General features: G+C 44.7%; 1 protein-coding gene and 12 non-coding genes across 13 annotated transcripts; 12 read left to right on the forward strand and 1 right to left on the reverse strand.

Annotated features, from left to right (window-relative positions):
* Positions 1-377: 377 nt before the first annotated feature.
* On the reverse strand, positions 378-5234 carry LOC147250504 (glycerophosphocholine cholinephosphodiesterase ENPP6-like). The gene is made up of 6 exons (XM_086223001.1): positions 5099-5234; positions 3433-3608; positions 2646-2761; positions 1887-2007; positions 1616-1795; positions 378-670 (listed from the first exon to the last, which is right to left on the reverse strand). Exons 1-6 carry the CDS (start codon positions 5232-5234, stop codon positions 521-523), a joined length of 879 nt encoding a protein of 292 aa, XP_086079127.1. The 3' UTR covers positions 378-520.
* Positions 5235-7903: 2669 nt separating this feature from the next.
* Positions 7904-7975, forward strand: trnap-ugg (transfer RNA proline (anticodon UGG)). The gene has a single exon. It is a non-coding gene; the product is annotated as a tRNA-Pro (tRNA).
* Positions 7976-8474: 499 nt separating this feature from the next.
* trnap-agg (transfer RNA proline (anticodon AGG)) lies at positions 8475-8546 on the forward strand. Its single transcript has one exon. It is a non-coding gene; the product is annotated as a tRNA-Pro (tRNA).
* Positions 8547-8971: 425 nt separating this feature from the next.
* trnap-ugg (transfer RNA proline (anticodon UGG)) lies at positions 8972-9043 on the forward strand. Its single transcript has one exon. It is a non-coding gene; the product is annotated as a tRNA-Pro (tRNA).
* A 993-nt stretch (positions 9044-10036) lies between these two features.
* On the forward strand, positions 10037-10108 carry trnap-agg (transfer RNA proline (anticodon AGG)). Its single transcript has one exon. It is a non-coding gene; the product is annotated as a tRNA-Pro (tRNA).
* Positions 10109-10532: 424 nt separating this feature from the next.
* Positions 10533-10604, forward strand: trnap-ugg (transfer RNA proline (anticodon UGG)). The gene has a single exon. It is a non-coding gene; the product is annotated as a tRNA-Pro (tRNA).
* A 499-nt stretch (positions 10605-11103) lies between these two features.
* On the forward strand, positions 11104-11175 carry trnap-agg (transfer RNA proline (anticodon AGG)). Its single transcript has one exon. It is a non-coding gene; the product is annotated as a tRNA-Pro (tRNA).
* Positions 11176-12167: 992 nt separating this feature from the next.
* trnap-agg (transfer RNA proline (anticodon AGG)) lies at positions 12168-12239 on the forward strand. Its single transcript has one exon. It is a non-coding gene; the product is annotated as a tRNA-Pro (tRNA).
* Positions 12240-12663: 424 nt separating this feature from the next.
* Positions 12664-12735, forward strand: trnap-ugg (transfer RNA proline (anticodon UGG)). Its single transcript has one exon. It is a non-coding gene; the product is annotated as a tRNA-Pro (tRNA).
* A 499-nt stretch (positions 12736-13234) lies between these two features.
* Positions 13235-13306, forward strand: trnap-agg (transfer RNA proline (anticodon AGG)). Its single transcript has one exon. It is a non-coding gene; the product is annotated as a tRNA-Pro (tRNA).
* A 424-nt stretch (positions 13307-13730) lies between these two features.
* On the forward strand, positions 13731-13802 carry trnap-ugg (transfer RNA proline (anticodon UGG)). The gene has a single exon. It is a non-coding gene; the product is annotated as a tRNA-Pro (tRNA).
* Positions 13803-14301: 499 nt separating this feature from the next.
* Positions 14302-14373, forward strand: trnap-agg (transfer RNA proline (anticodon AGG)). The gene has a single exon. It is a non-coding gene; the product is annotated as a tRNA-Pro (tRNA).
* Positions 14374-14797: 424 nt separating this feature from the next.
* trnap-ugg (transfer RNA proline (anticodon UGG)) lies at positions 14798-14869 on the forward strand. Its single transcript has one exon. It is a non-coding gene; the product is annotated as a tRNA-Pro (tRNA).
* The last annotated feature ends 454 nt before the right edge of the window (positions 14870-15323 follow it).

The following is a 15323-nucleotide window of genomic DNA, read 5'->3' on the forward strand; positions in this document are numbered from 1 at the left end:
TTTTTGGTGCCCAGAACCCAGGCTGGTTTTAGTGGCCTGACTCTGCAGTCACAGACAGAAACACAAGTTCCATTTTGGCGTCAGCGTTTATTTCAACAACTGTACTGCCACAGTCAACATGTGTAGTTAAAGGTCTGTCAGAACAATGAGGCAGAGGAACACATGCACATGTTACTGAGGTAAATGAGCCTGCCAACATGTAAATGACAACGGTAAAAACTTTTATGCCTCAATTTAAGAGCACTCAATGAAATCCCTCCCTAGAAACATAATATGATGAATAATGAGAATTCTATTTTTACAAAAAAGTTGCCAGCCTAAAAATGTTGTTTTGTTTATGTCAGACAAGCATTTACGGTCCGTCCATCATCCATCATATTACAGGGCTGGTAGCTGACAGACTGACTGAGCGGAGGCTTCTATGTCTGCAAATGCACTGAATTGTTGGAAATCCTTGTTTTTCTGCTGACTTTCCCATCTGGTGGACTCTATGATGGCTCTATGATTCTAGTGTATCCCATCATTTTCTCAAAGTATTAATTGCACATGTTGAATCTGCCACCAGCGTCAGGGGGGAAACAAACTTTCCTCCTCTGAAATGGAAACGTTCAGGGATCTCCTGCCTGCCGTAGACATGCATGTTAGGGACCTGGGACAAAGCATCGTATACCTGGAATAACACACACACACACACACACACACACACAAATCAAATACTTGAGGCAACATTAGCCCTTTGAAACATTAGCAATTATCCGATAACGAACTGCAAAAGCATGGATTGTTAAGATGAAGTGCATCAGAAGTGAGTGAGGGGTCAGTGTCAGTGGCCAAAGGGAAAAAAGGTTAACAGACCCTGGAATTTAGGAGCCAGGGAGGGACAGAGTGAGATGAGATGAGACTGATGCGTGTGGGGTTGGTGGAGGTCCACTCAGATGCCACCACTTCCCCCTCCAGCAGAAAATAGACCGTTGAAATAAGCGTTCTGTTTATTTCTCCCAGTGCTGTGTCAAATATGTTATTATTTTCTTATTCTGAATTAAAGGAGCAATAAAGCTTCCAAAAGGGGTCTAAACCCAGAAATCACCACAGCGCCTTCATGTAAATCTCATCGATCCAAACGTGTCAGTGATTGAACTTCACCACTGATGGAAGCGCTGGGTCTCTCCTCAGAGGGAATGACACTCCTCGCTTCGCTCCTGTGTATTATGCTTTATGATAGTCCTCTGTGCCGTCAGCACTGGGAACATCTGACCTAAACCTTAACTACTGAATGGAAGTTTAACATTTAACTCTGTTTTACTGGCCGTGTGCACACCTGCCATTATAATCCTTACAGATCCAGTTACAAGTGTTTAACCCCAAATCAAAGGGAAACACACTCATTGCGTCCTGAAATCGAATCGCTTAAACCACATTCAGAGCTGGTCTGGGTCCCAAGGCGCCAGATTCTCCAGCCAACGCCCTTCCTTTCAGCAGAAATAATCGAGCCAAGGGCGTCATATTATCACTGGGTTTTGTTTTTAAACCGTGGTTTTCTTCCTACTTGTTGATACAGTGGCAAGTGGAGTGTTGACATCACAAAAAGCAAAAGACAACAAAGGTTGTGTTTCACCTGTTGATACTTGTCGTCATTGGGCCAAAGACTGACCACTGGGGCCACATCCATCCTCCTGGTAATGTCAGACATGTTGATATAGTTGTCCAGCTCGATTAGCCTTTCTAGCCAATCAATGTTTGTCATTCCATGGTCTGAAAATAGAATGATGTTCAGCTGATTCACCATGTCCTTCTCCTGAGACATGATCAAAAGACACAACAGACAGTGTCAGACAGGAGCAGTACACCAGTAGCAGCTAAGATTGGAATATCTCTGTGATACTAACCTTGATTTTGCTGTTGAGGGTCTGAACAGCAGCGTCCACCTGATCAGGGTCTGGACCAAAGAGATGGCCCAGCGCATCAATCTGCTCACAATATATTGCTGCCATGTCTGCTTGGCCTGACCTACACACAGAAGCACACGCACACACACACACACACACACACACACACACACACACACACACACACTGATGTTATTGAAAATTAGTTATGTTGTAATTACTGTTCACTTTTCTCAGAAATCACGAAATTCCTTCACCAGCTGCTGCATAGGGAAAGTATTTTGCTGCTATGGAAAATAACTTATACGTTACTTACATTTCTTCTTATGAATGCATTTAAAACAGCTTTATTTTGGTGTGGGTGTTCAGGCCCTGGACTGCTGCACCGCCTGCTCTGGTATTCAGAGCTTGAGAGTCGGCAGCTACTGTTACGACTGGCTTGTGTGTGTTACAGTTGGTACTTTGAGTTGAAACAGCTGGACACAATCAGGGCAGGGAAGACAATCAGACTGGCGGGAAACACACCAGGGGGAGGGGGAAGTTACCAGAAATGAGAGGAGGGTAAAATTTCAAAATAAAAACAGGAATCCACGAGACAACGTAGACACAAGGCAAAAAAAAGACTACCACTCCTTGCATGGACATGACATACAGATGTGGTGTCTGAAAATATAAAACAGAGATTTGTTTAAATAATGAGTGTGAAACTAAAAGCATACTTGTCTTTTTTTTTTAAATAATGGGTCATTTAATTTTTACCTGAGAGCTTCAAGACCCTTCTCTATTGAGTCAGTGAGGTTTTTCTCGGAGGGCTGGTAGACGTACTCCTCACAGAATGATGGATGAACACCCAGAATCTCCACCTCGCAGCCTGGAGACACACAAAAAGACAAGCACAAATGTGGGATTGTGGTACACATCCAATCCATACTTTACTTCTGTATATCCCCATGGAAACGATAACATGGGACAGTTCAGTTCAGAGGTTTACTCTCCATGATCTCAGTCATATCAGCTCCACTGCCCATTTGTTTTGATAATTAGAGTTATTGAGTTCATAGCACAGAGCTTGAGCCTCCCTCAGCGGCCCCCTTCACCATCATGATTCTCATCTTATCTCTTCCAGAACCTCTGTCAATCTCCATAAAGCTACTTTTACAAAAAGCTTTTAGGTCTGGTCTGTACATGGGAGTTACCCTATATATGGACACCAAGCTCTGCCTTTCTTACCCAGACAGATCCTTGAGTATTTCAAGAATTGGAATTGCTTGAGTGCTGTATGTAACATACCAATTTTGTCTTTACCAGCCATATAATTAATTATGTATTTCCCTCATTCACCTTTAAAACAATCAGTTGTCTTTCATACAAAGTTGTAGAGTTACCACACGGATATCAGAAGAAATCAGCACAGGTACTTCCCACCAGAGGCTACAACTGATCAAGTGTCCTTTGTGAGTTGACAAACTTATCTGAAACATCGTGAACCTGTATTTACAGTCTCTGAGATCGTCCGGCAGCTTTGGCTGAGTCTTCAGAATAAAGGCCAGTAGTACATGGACACATGCTTTCCCAGCTTCTGGAGGGTGACCCAGAGCAGCTCGGATCCATCCCACCACAGAGTTAACCTGCTGTCAGGATTGGTCCCGATCAGAAACTCCTTCTCTGAAGCTTCATTGAACATGTAGTTTCCGGTCATCTGATGAACGTCACAGTGACAGCCTGGGAAACAGCAACATAATAAACAAGAAGTAAAACCTGCTGGGAGAACCGATGGTTGTCTGTCGATATGTGTTGGCCCTGCCCTGGACTGGTGACCTGTCCAGGATTAACCCCGCCTCTCACTTGAAGGCTGCTGGCTTAGGCTCCACCCCCCTGTGACTCTTAACAGGATAAGAGGTAGAAAATGGATGGATGGAAGATAATACGACTACTACTAATAATAATCCATCCATCCATCCATCCATCCATTGTCTTCTGCTTATTCCTGTTAAGGGTCTCAGGGGGGCTGGAGCTTATCCTAGTGCCTACAGGCGAGAGGCGGGGTTCACCCTGGACAGGTCGCCAGTCCGTCACAGGCCAACACATAGAGACAGACAACCATTGGCTCTCCCAGTCACACCTACAGTCAATTTAGAGTCTGGATTAACCTGGTCCCCTCTTGATGTCTTTGGACTGTGGAGGAAGCTGGAGTACCAGAGAGAACCCACGCAGGAACAGGGAGAACATGGAGACTCCACACAGAAAGATCCTGTGCCCAAGCCAGGACTCAAACCCGGACCCTTCTTGCTGTGAGGCTACAGTGCTGACCACTGCACCACCGTGCAGCCCAGGCACTTGAACTATTTAGAAAATAAATAAAAAAACAGGAGCTACTCAAATATGTGGGTGTTATTGCTACTGGAGTTTCTCTATGTACATGTGTTGGGTACAGGTGGTTATTAGCCGAGATGAGGAACATGCAAAACATCCTCCATCTTCCATCCCATGTTTTCAGGGGGTAGCAGAACTGGGCCCTACAAGTGAGTGTTCCACTGGACCAAAAGTCTGGAAGTGAGAATGCTGAATGTGAAAGTTGGGAGAATCTCCGCATGGTTCTCGTCCTTCTTTAGTCTTGACCTTAACCAACGTGCTTGGACAGACTTCATTGATGCTGTAAGTATTAATTGCACTAGACAATTTATTTATATATATATATATATATATATATATATATATATATATGTATATATATATATATGTTGGGATTCAGAGCCCATGTGCTGACATCCACCATTTTCTTCTTCCCTCTGTTCCACGTGGCGATGGGACAGAACAAAGATTAATCAAAACTTTCCCGCCAGCCACCAGCTTGACGTATGGCAATACTCTTCGAAGGGGGAAACCCACTTCTAATTGGCACCGCTACATCATCATCAGCGGTGGACCTATAAAACCAGACGGACTGCCGAAAAGCTTCGCTCTTTCCCAGGTACGGTAACTTCACCAAGTAGCGTCTGCCGAAAGGGAGCAACCACCACATGTCTCCCTTTGCTCCCCTCTTGTTCGTGGAGCGGCAGTCTACAACTTGCGGGACGAGTCAAGTCCACAGACTTTCACTTTCAATTCAGTCACGTGACCGCGGTTCTCCTCATCCCCTAACACGGAGAATCCGCGCATCCCTTCTTTTTTCTTTTTGACTTTGTGTTGGACCCAAAGGAGACAGCCCGCACCCGCTGATCTCCTCCACCCTGCAGAAGGATGCAAGTTTTGTCGGGACGTGTTGCTCAGGACAATTCCCCGACCCGGTCGACCGCGGAGGCGCGTATCCGAGCCAAGGAACGGACCCTCTGCAAGCGCCATCTCCATCTCCGCCTCGGAGCGGAGCAACGATAGTGAGGCATCAGTGTGTCTGGGCAGAGATCGTAGTCAAGAGTGTAACAGTAAACGCTGCAAGTGAACGAGCCACCGAGCTCTCATCACTGTATCACTGTCACTGTGTCGTTGTGCTGTGCTAACTCTGTTGGATCAGACGGGCCGCCGGGCCCTCGGCTCTGATCATCAAGAGTTATCACTGTTTGGTTTCCACAACCGAGCTGAGTTCATGATCGGTGGCCGTCTACGAAGTCCAAAGAGCTGTAACCTCGTCTGTGGAAGCGCACGTACCAGACTCGGTCGAAACCTGTACGCGCGCACACGGCGAGCGGGAGCGAGCTCTTTGTCTTTGTCGGCACCATTTAATCTGAATCTACAGTAAGGTTAGATCTTTCCTTTCCTCCCCCACTCTGCTCCGAATCTTCACACCTCCACACACGCAACTAGGACTCTGCAGCCTCCCTGCCCCCCCCTCTTCCTACTCAGCGGAAGTCAGGGCGGCCATCTTGGCTCTATTCGTCCTTGTCCGCCATTTTGGGTCAGTTACCCTGACCCGCTCAGGTGCGCACGCGCACCTTCTCTCGCCCTCTCTCGCTCTCTCACTCTCACACCCTCACACTCACACTCACACACACACACGCACACACCCTTGATAGAAGTAGATGTTAGATAGTAGTCCGTAATTGTGAAGATATACCTATTGATTATTGCTGTGTTAATTGTAAAATTAATATTGTGATAATAAATGTGTTATATTTTGCAACAGTTCGACTCCTGGTTTTATTGTGTGTGGATTGAACTTTGATTGCTGGTTTGATTGGGTCAGTGCTCGGAATCACACCTTCTATTTGATTGAGACTGAATAGACCTGATAGTAATTGATTTTAATTAAATAATTAATTGTTTAATTTTAATTGATTCAATAGCTGTTGAATTTGGCCAAGCAAATTTGACAATTTGCTTACCTTGTTCACCTTTGAGGTCGATAACAGAGGATTGGCTGTTCCCTGATTCCAGGGTGGTGCCCCGTTAACTGACTATATTGTAATAATCACATTTAATAATTGATTATTTTCTTTATAGTTCAATTTAAGATATCGCCAATCCTCTCCCCCTTTACGAGCCCCAACATTTTGGCACTCCTTGTGAGGCCTAACCCCAACATATATATATATATATATATATATATATATATATATATATATATATATATATATATATATATATATATATATAAATATACATATATTGCATTGGTCCAATAACATACTCCTATTTTTCATACTTCATGTACTTATGAGGGCCTGAGCCTGAAGGTACTTCAGGCGAAGACCCTATTATGTTTGCTCAGCAGAGCAACAAATAAGCAGTACTAAAAACATACACTAAACTAATGCTATTGCTTCCAAACCTTCACACGTTACTCTCCCAACTGAGCTGATTAAAAGTCAGGAAATTTTTTTATATGAATCGCTTGGTTTGGATTTTACAAGCCGTCAAAGTGGGGGAGACACGTTTCACTTTACAATGGAAGCCTATGGGGAGACCGTGTCCTCTCAGGGTACATACTGTCAAACAAACGCTTCTCACGTCTACACCATACATCCCACAGCTTTTAAAAACACACCACTGCATTCCTGACAAAAATCCCTACAACAATATGGTATCATGTACCACTTTTGCCCAACATATGCAGAGCTTTTTGATTTGGACACACTAAAAATGTCACAATCCTCCTCTGCTCTCCACTCTGACACAGACAGCAGAGAGTAGTGGGGGAGGGGTTCTTAAAGGGCCAGCTCTCAGCTCTGCTCTCACTCTAGCACAGATCAAAGACAGAGCAGTGGGGGAGGGGTTCTTAAAGGGCCAGCTCTCAGCTCTGCTCTCACTCTAGCACAGATCAAAGACAGAGCAGTGGGGGAGGGGTTCTTAAAGGGCCAGCTCTCAGCTCTGCTCTCACTCTAGCACAGATCAAAGACAGAGCAGTGGGGAGGGGTTCTTAAAGGGCCAGCTCTCAGCTCTGCTCTCACTCTCTGATCAGACTCAGGCTTCTAACTCCTAAACTACAAGGCCCAGGGATTTGACCAAGACACCCTTGGATTCAGGCTGATGTCAAGGACGCAGCCGCAGGCCGTGCAGGGGCTGAGGCCCTAACAAATGCTTGCAGCTTTAATTTTAGTTGTTGCTTGTTTCTGATTTCATAAATATTTTCTTTATCTTATTTTACATTAGCCTTTCTTCTTCCCTCTGTAAATGCTGCTGAAACTTTAAATTTGCCCTGTGTGGGATTAATTAAGTATTTTTATTATACTTACAACAACATCTGTGAAGAAAGGGATTTATACCGAAACCATGATCCTTTCCTCAAAACAACCAGGCAAGGAAAAATAAACTTCTTTTCAGGAGTTCAGAAAAGAAGACTGGTATTGCTGAATAAATGGTGCGACACATTGACATGTGGGAGACACATACATCATATAATGTGTAAAGTATACTTTTGTCCACAAATCACGTTGTCATCTGATCACGGTTGGATAACTGAGGAGAGAAGGCTGAATTTAGCCTCCTAAAAGGACAGCAACATTATTTAATCTTGAAAATTGGAACCCTGTTCAAATTTCAGCCATATCGTCCAGCGGCAGCAATTAAACCCAGCCTTTTGTGGCTCGTTGGACTAGGGGTATGATTCTCGCTTTGGGTGCGAGAGGTCCCGGGTTCAAATCCCGGACGAGCCCCGTGACTTGCAGTCACGTCTGTTGTTCTGGTGTAACCCATCCTTTGACAATCTATGAAACAATCCCTCACAGGTTACTCAAGAATGACTCTCCTCAGGAGCTCTGCAGGAACTCCTTGTCAGATCGCAAATGTAGGGTCAGTAGGTTGTTTCTGATGGAGGGTGTTTTTTTACTGTAAACCCGTGACTTGCTGTATCATCCCGAATAATCAGTTTCAGCCAACATAAACCAAAAATGAATCAATAAAAACACTTGAAGCAATTTTGGATGTTGCAAAAAGAATCTCTTCAGCCATGATGACTTTCCTTTTTATGGGCATACTTGATCAGGTGGAAGGTGTCCTACTGTCCTTCAAAAAGCTTTCACCTCATCCATTAGAACAAATTGAGGGAGAGGGCTGAATTTGGCAACCTCAAAGAACAGCACCATATTGTGTGAATTAAAAACGGAACCCGGTTCAATTTGCAGCCAGCGACTGGCAAAATGCTTTTCTTTTTGTGGCTCGTTGGTCTAGGGGTATGATTCTCGCTTAGGGTGCGAGAGGTCCCGGGTTCAAATCCCGGACGAGCCCTTAAGCTCGCAGTGCGGTGCTTCATCCTGGACTCATTCATCCCTTGGGAATGCTAGAGAAGGTCCACCTAAAGCTCTGCTGAGCGGTCATCCTTAAACCCTCTGTACGGCAAGCTCAGAAGGGTACAGTGCGCATTTGTTCTTATCCAAAGTTACCTGAAACTATCACTCTACTCATTTCTGCTGCTCAAAAAATACATCTTTAATCATAACTACGTTGCTTGCTATATCCATACTTGATCTGGTGGAAACGATACTTTTGTCCACAAATCACGTTGTCATTTGATCACGGTTGGACAGCTTAGGAGAGAAGGCTGAAATTTAGCCTCCTAAAAGGTCAGCAACATTATTTAATCTTGAAAATTGGAACCCTGTTCAAATTTCAGCCATATCGTCCAGCGGCAGCCATGAAACCCAGCCTTTTGTGGCTCGTTGGTCTAGGGGTATGATTCTCGCTTTGGGTGCGAGCGGTCCCGGGTTCAAATCCCGGACGAGCCCTTAAGCTCGCAGTGCGGTGCTTCATCCTGGACACATTCATCCCTTGGGAATGCTAGAGAAGGTCCACCTAAAGCTCTGCTGAGCTGTCATCCTTAAAACCTCTGTCGGGTAAGCTCAGAAGGGTACAGTGCGCATCTGTTCTTAACCAAAGTTCCCTGAAACTATCACTCTACTCATTTCTGCTGGTCAAAAAATACATCTTTAATCATAACTACGTTGCTTGCTATATCCATACTTGATCTGGTGGAAACTATACTTTTGTCCACGAATCACGTTGTCATCTGATCATGGTTGGACGACTTAGGAGAGAAGGCTGAATTTAGCCTCCTAAAAGGTCAGCAACATTATTTAATCTTGAAAATTGGAACCCTGTTCAAATTTCAGCCATATCGTCCAGCGGCAGCCATGAAACCCAGCCTTTTGTGGCTCGTTGGTCTAGTGGTATGATTCTCGCTTTGGGTGCGAGAGGTCCCGGTTCAAATCCCGGACGATCCCTGGGACTTGCAGTCACGTCCGTTGTTCTGGTGTCACCCATTTTGAGAGTCTATGAAACAATCCCTCACTTGTTCGTCAAGATTGACTCTCCTCAGGAGCTCTGCAGGAACCCCTTGTCAGATCGCAAATGTAGGGTCAGTCGGGTATTTCTTATGGAGGGTGTTTTTTTACTGTAAACCCGTGACTTGCTGCATCATCCCGAATAATCAGTTTCAGCCAACATAAACCAAAAATGATTCAATAAAAACACTTGAAGCAATTTTGGATGTTGCAAAACGAATCTCTTCAGCCATGATGACTTTCCCTTGTATGGGCATACTTGATCAGGTGGAAGGTGTCTTACTGGCCTTCAAAAAGCTTTCACTTCATCCATTAGAACAAATTGAGGGGAGAGGGCTGAATTTGGCAACCTCAAAGAACAGCACCATATTGTGTGAATTAAAAACGGAACCCGGTTCAATTTCCAGCCAGCGACTGGTAAAGTGCTTTTCTTTTTGTGGCTCGTTGGTCTAGGGGTATGATTCTGGCTTAGGATGCGAGACGTCCCGGGTTCAAATCCCGGACGAGCCCTTAAGCTCGCAGTGCGGTGCTTCATCCTGGACTCATTCTTCCCTTGGGAATGAAAGAGAAGGTCCACCTAAAGCTCTGCTGAGCGGTCATACTTAAAACCTCTGTCGGGTAAGCTCAGAAGGATACAGTGCGCCTCTGTTTCTAACCAAAGTTACCTGAAACTATCACTCTACTCATTTCTGCTGCTCAAAAAATCCATCTTTAATCACAACTACTTTGCTTGCTATATCCATACTTGATCTGGTGAAAACTATACTTTTGTCCACAAATCAAGTTGAAATCTGATCACGGTTGGATAACTTAGGGGAGAAGGCTGAATTTAGCCTCCTAAAAGGTCAGCAACATTATTTAATCTTGAAAATTGGAACCCTGTTCAAATTTCAGCCATATCGTCCAGCGGCAGCCATTCAATGCAGCCTTTTGTGGCTCGTTGGTCTAGGGGTATGATTCTCGCTTTGGGTGCGAGAGGTCCCGGGTTCAAATCCCGGACGAGCCCCGTGACTTGCAGTCACGTCTGTTGTTCTGGTGTAACCCATCCTTTGACAATCTATGAAACAATCCCTCATAGGTTACTCAAGAATGACTCTCCTCAGGAGCTCTGCAGGAACCCCTTGTCAGATCGCAAATGTAGGGTCAGTAGGTTGTTTCTGATGGAGGGTGTTTTTTTACTGTAAACCCGTGACTTGCTGTATCATCCCGAATAATCAGTTTCAGCCAACATAAACCAAAAATGAATCAATAAAAACACTTGAAGCAATTTTGGATGTTGCAAAATGAATCTCTTCAGCCATGATGACTTTCCTTTGTATGGGCATACTTGATCAGGTGGAAGGTGTCCTACTGTCCTTCAAAAAGCTTTCACCTCATCCATTAGAACAAATTGAGGGAGAGGGCTGAATTTGGCAACCTCAAAGAACAGCACCATATTGTGTGAATTAAAAACGGAACCCGGTTCAATTTGCAGCCAGCGACTGGCAAAATGCTTTTCTTTTTGTGGCTCGTTGGTCTAGGGGTATGATTCTCGCTTAGGGTGCGAGAGGTCCCAGGTTCAAATCCCGGACGAGCCCTAAAGCTCGCAGTGCGGTGCTTCATCCTGGACTCATTCTTCCCTTGGGAATGCTAGAGAAGGTCCACTTAAAGCTCTGCTGAGCAGTCATCCTTAAAACCTCTGTAGGGTAAACTCAGAAGGATACAGTGCGCATCTGTTCCCAACCAAAGTTACCTGAAACTATCACTCTACTCGTTTCTGCTGGTCAAAAAATACATCTTTAATCATAACTGAGTTGCGTGCTATATCCATACTTGATCTGGTGGAAACTATACTTTTGTCCACAAATCACGTTGTCATCTGATCACGGTTGGACAACTTAGGAGAGAAGGCTGATTTTAGCCTCCTAAAAGGTCAGCAACATTATTTAATCTTGAAAATTGGAACCCTGTTCAAATTTCAGCCATATCGTCCAGAAGCAGCCATGAAACCCAGCCTTTTGTGGCTCGTTGGTCTAGTGGTATGATTCTCGCTTTGGGTGCGAGAGGTCCCGGTTCAAATCCCGGACGATCCCTGGGACTTGCAGTCACGTCCGTTGTTCTGGAGTCACCCATTTTGAGAGTCTATGAAACAATCCCTCACTTGTTCGTCAAGATTGACTCTCCTCAGGAGCTCTGCAGGAACCCCTTGTCAGATCGCAAATGTAGGGTCAGTAGGTTGTTTCTGATGGAGGGTGTTTTTTTACTGTAAACCCGTGACTTGCTGTATCATCCCGAATAATCAGTTTCAGCCAACATAAACCAAAAATGAATCAATAAAAACACTTGAAGCAATTTTGGATGTTGCAAAATGAATCTCTTCAGCCATGATGACTTTCCTTTGTATGGGCATACTTGATCAGGTGGAAGGTGTCCTACTGTCCTTCAAAAAGCTTTCACCTCATCCATTAGAACAAATTGAGGGAGAGGGCTGAATTTGGCAACCTCAAAGAACAGCACCATATTGTGTGAATTAAAAACGGAACCCGGTTCAATTTGCAACCAGCGACTGGCAAAATGCTTTTCTTTTTGTGGCTCGTTGGTCTAGGGGTATGATTCTCGCTTAGGGTGCGAGAGGACCCGGGTTCAAATCCCGGACGAGCCCTAAAGCTCGCAGTGCGGTGCTTCATCCTGGACTCATTCTTCCCTTGGGAATGCTAGAGAAGGTCCACTTAAAGCTCTGCTGAGCAGTCATCCTTAAAACCTCTGTAGGGTAAACTCAGAAGGATACAGTGCGCATCTGTTCCCAACCAAAGTTACCTGAAACTATCACTCTACTCGTTTCTGCTGGTCAAAAAATACATCTTTAATCATAACTGAGTTGCGTGCTATATCCATACTTGATCTGGTGGAAACTATACTTTTGTCCACAAATCACGTTGTCATCTGATCACGGTTGGACAACTTAGGAGAGAAGGCTGATTTTAGCCTCCTAAAAGGTCAGCAACATTATTTAATCTTGAAAATTGGAACCCTGTTCAAATTTCAGCCATATCGTCCAGCCGCAGCCATTCAGTGCAGCCTTTTGTGGCTCGTTGGTCTAGGGGTATGATTCTCGCTTTGGGTGCGAGAGGTCCCGGGTTCAAATCCCGGACGAGCCCCGTGACTTGCAGTCACGTCTGTTGTTCTGGTGTAACCCATCCTTTGACAATCTATGAAACAATCCCTCACAGGTTACTCAAGAATGACTCTCCTCAGGAGCTCTGCAGGAACCCCTTGTCAGATCGCAAATGTAGGGTCAGTAGGTTGTTTCTGATGGAGGGTGTTTTTTTACTGTAAACCCGTGACTTGCTGTATCATCCCGAATAATCAGTTTCAGCCAACATAAACCAAAAATGAATCAATAAAAACACTTGAAGCAATTTTGGATGTTGCAAAATGAATCTCTTCAGCCATGATGACTTTCCTTTGTATGGGCATACTTGATCAGGTGGAAGGTGTCCTACTGTCCTTCAAAAAGCTTTCACCTCATCCATTAGAACAAATTGAGGGAGAGGGCTGAATTTGGCAACCTCAAAGAACAGCACCATATTGTGTGAATTAAAAACGGAACCCGGTTCAATTTGCAACCAGCGACTGGCAAAATGCTTTTCTTTTTGTGGCTCGTTGGTCTAGGGGTATGATTCTCGCTTAGGGTGCGAGAGGACCCGGGTTCAAATCCCGGACGAGCCCTAAAGCTCGCAGTGCGGTGCTTCATCCTGGACTCATTCTTCCCTTGGGAATGCTAGAGAAGGTCCACTTAAAGCTCTGCTGAGCAGTCATCCTTAAAACCTCTGTAGGGTAAACTCAGAAGGATACAGTGCGCATCTGTTCCCAACCAAAGTTACCTGAAACTATCACTCTACTCGTTTCTGCTGGTCAAAAAATACATCTTTAATCATAACTGAGTTGCGTGCTATATCCATACTTGATCTGGTGGAAACTATACTTTTGTCCACAAATCACGTTGTCATCTGATCACGGTTGGACAACTTAGGAGAGAAGGCTGATTTTAGCCTCCTAAAAGGTCAGCAACATTATTTAATCTTGAAAATTGGAACCCTGTTCAAATTTCAGCCATATCGTCCAGCCGCAGCCATTCAGTGCAGCCTTTTGTGGCTCGTTGGTCTAGGGGTATGATTCTCGCTTTGGGTGCGAGAGGTCCCGGGTTCAAATCCCGGACGAGCCCCGTGACTTGCAGTCACGTCTGTTGTTCTGGTGTAACCCATCCTTTGACAATCTATGAAACAATCCCTCACAGGTTACTCAAGAATGACTCTCCTCAGGAGCTCTGCAGGAACCCCTTGTCAGATCGCAAATGTAGGGTCAGTAGGTTGTTTCTGATGGAGGGTGTTTTTTTACTGTAAACCCGTGACTTGCTGTATCATCCCGAATAATCAGTTTCAGCCAACATAAACCAAAAATGAATCAATAAAAACACTTGAAGCAATTTTGGATGTTGCAAAATGAATCTCTTCAGCCATGATGACTTTCCTTTGTATGGGCATACTTGATCAGGTGGAAGGTGTCCTACTGTCCTTCAAAAAGCTTTCACCTCATCCATTAGAACAAATTGAGGGAGAGGGCTGAATTTGGCAACCTCAAAGAACAGCACCATATTGTGTGAATTAAAAACGGAACCCGGTTCAATTTGCAGCCAGCGACTGGCAAAATGCTTTTCTTTTTGTGGCTCGTTGGTCTAGGGGTATGATTCTCGCTTAGGGTGCGAGAGGACCCGGGTTCAAATCCCGGACGAGCCCTAAAGCTCGCAGTGCGGTGCTTCATCCTGGACTCATTCTTCCCTTGGGAATGAAAGAGAAGGTCCACTTAAAGCTCTGCTGAGCAGTCATCCTTAAAACGTCTGTAGGGTAAACTCAGAAGGATACAGTGCGCATCTGTTCCCAACCAAAGTTACCTGAAACTATCACTCTACTCGTTTCTGCTGGTCAAAAAATACATCTTTAATCATAACTGAGTTGCGTGCTATATCCATACTTGATCTGGTGGAAACTATACTTTTGTCCACAAATCACGTTGTCATCTGATCACGGTTGGACAACTTAGGAGAGAAGGCTGATTTTAGCCTCCTAAAAGGTCAGCAACATTATTTAATCTTGAAAATTGGAACCCTGTTCAAATTTCAGCCATATCGTCCAGCCGCAGCCATTCAGTGCAGCCTTTTGTGGCTCGTTGGTCTAGGGGTATGATTCTCGCTTTGGGTGCGAGAGGTCCCGGGTTCAAATCCCGGACGAGCCCTGGGACTTGCAGTCACGTCAGTTGTTCTGGTGTCACCCACCCTTTGAGAATCTATGAAAAAATCCCTCACAGGTTACTCAAGATTGACTCTCCTCAGGAGCTCTGCAGGAACCCCTTGTCAGATCGCAAATGTAGGGTCAGTAGGTTATTTCTTATGGAGGGTGTTTTTTTACTGTAAACCCGTGACTTGCTGCATCATCCCGAATAATCAGTTTCAGCCAACATTAACCTAAAATGAATCAATAAAATCACTTGAAGCAATTTTGGATGTTGCAAAAAGAATCTCTTCAGCCATGATGACTTTCCTTTGTATGGCCATACTTGATCAGGTGGAAGGTGTCCTACTGTCCTTCAAAAAGCTTTCACCTCATCCATTAGAACAAATTGAGGGGAGAGGTCTGAATTTGGCAACCTCAAAGAACAGCACCATATTGTGTGAATTAAAAACGGAACC

Source organism: Aulostomus chinensis, chromosome 13 (genome assembly GCF_037954235.1).
Source record: "Aulostomus chinensis isolate RoL2024-O1b breed Wild chromosome 13, RoL_Achi_v1.0, whole genome shotgun sequence".
NCBI lineage: Eukaryota > Metazoa > Chordata > Actinopteri > Syngnathiformes > Aulostomidae > Aulostomus > Aulostomus chinensis.

What these genes read in the sequence shown, in the direction of transcription:
- LOC147250504 (XM_086223001.1), bottom strand. Translation starts at nt 5,234, where the DNA reads ATGGAGATGGCGCTTGCAGAGGGTCCGTTCCTTGGCTCGGATACGCGC. An exon ending in CCCTCAACAGCAAAATCAAG is followed by an intron (nt 1,796 to 1,886) that starts GTTAGTATCACA and finishes ATCATGTCTCAG; the next exon opens with GAGAAGGACATGGTGAATCA. An exon ending in ATGACGACAAGTATCAACAG is followed by an intron (nt 671 to 1,615) that starts GTGAAACACAAC and finishes GTGTTATTCCAG; the next exon opens with GTATACGATGCTTTGTCCCA.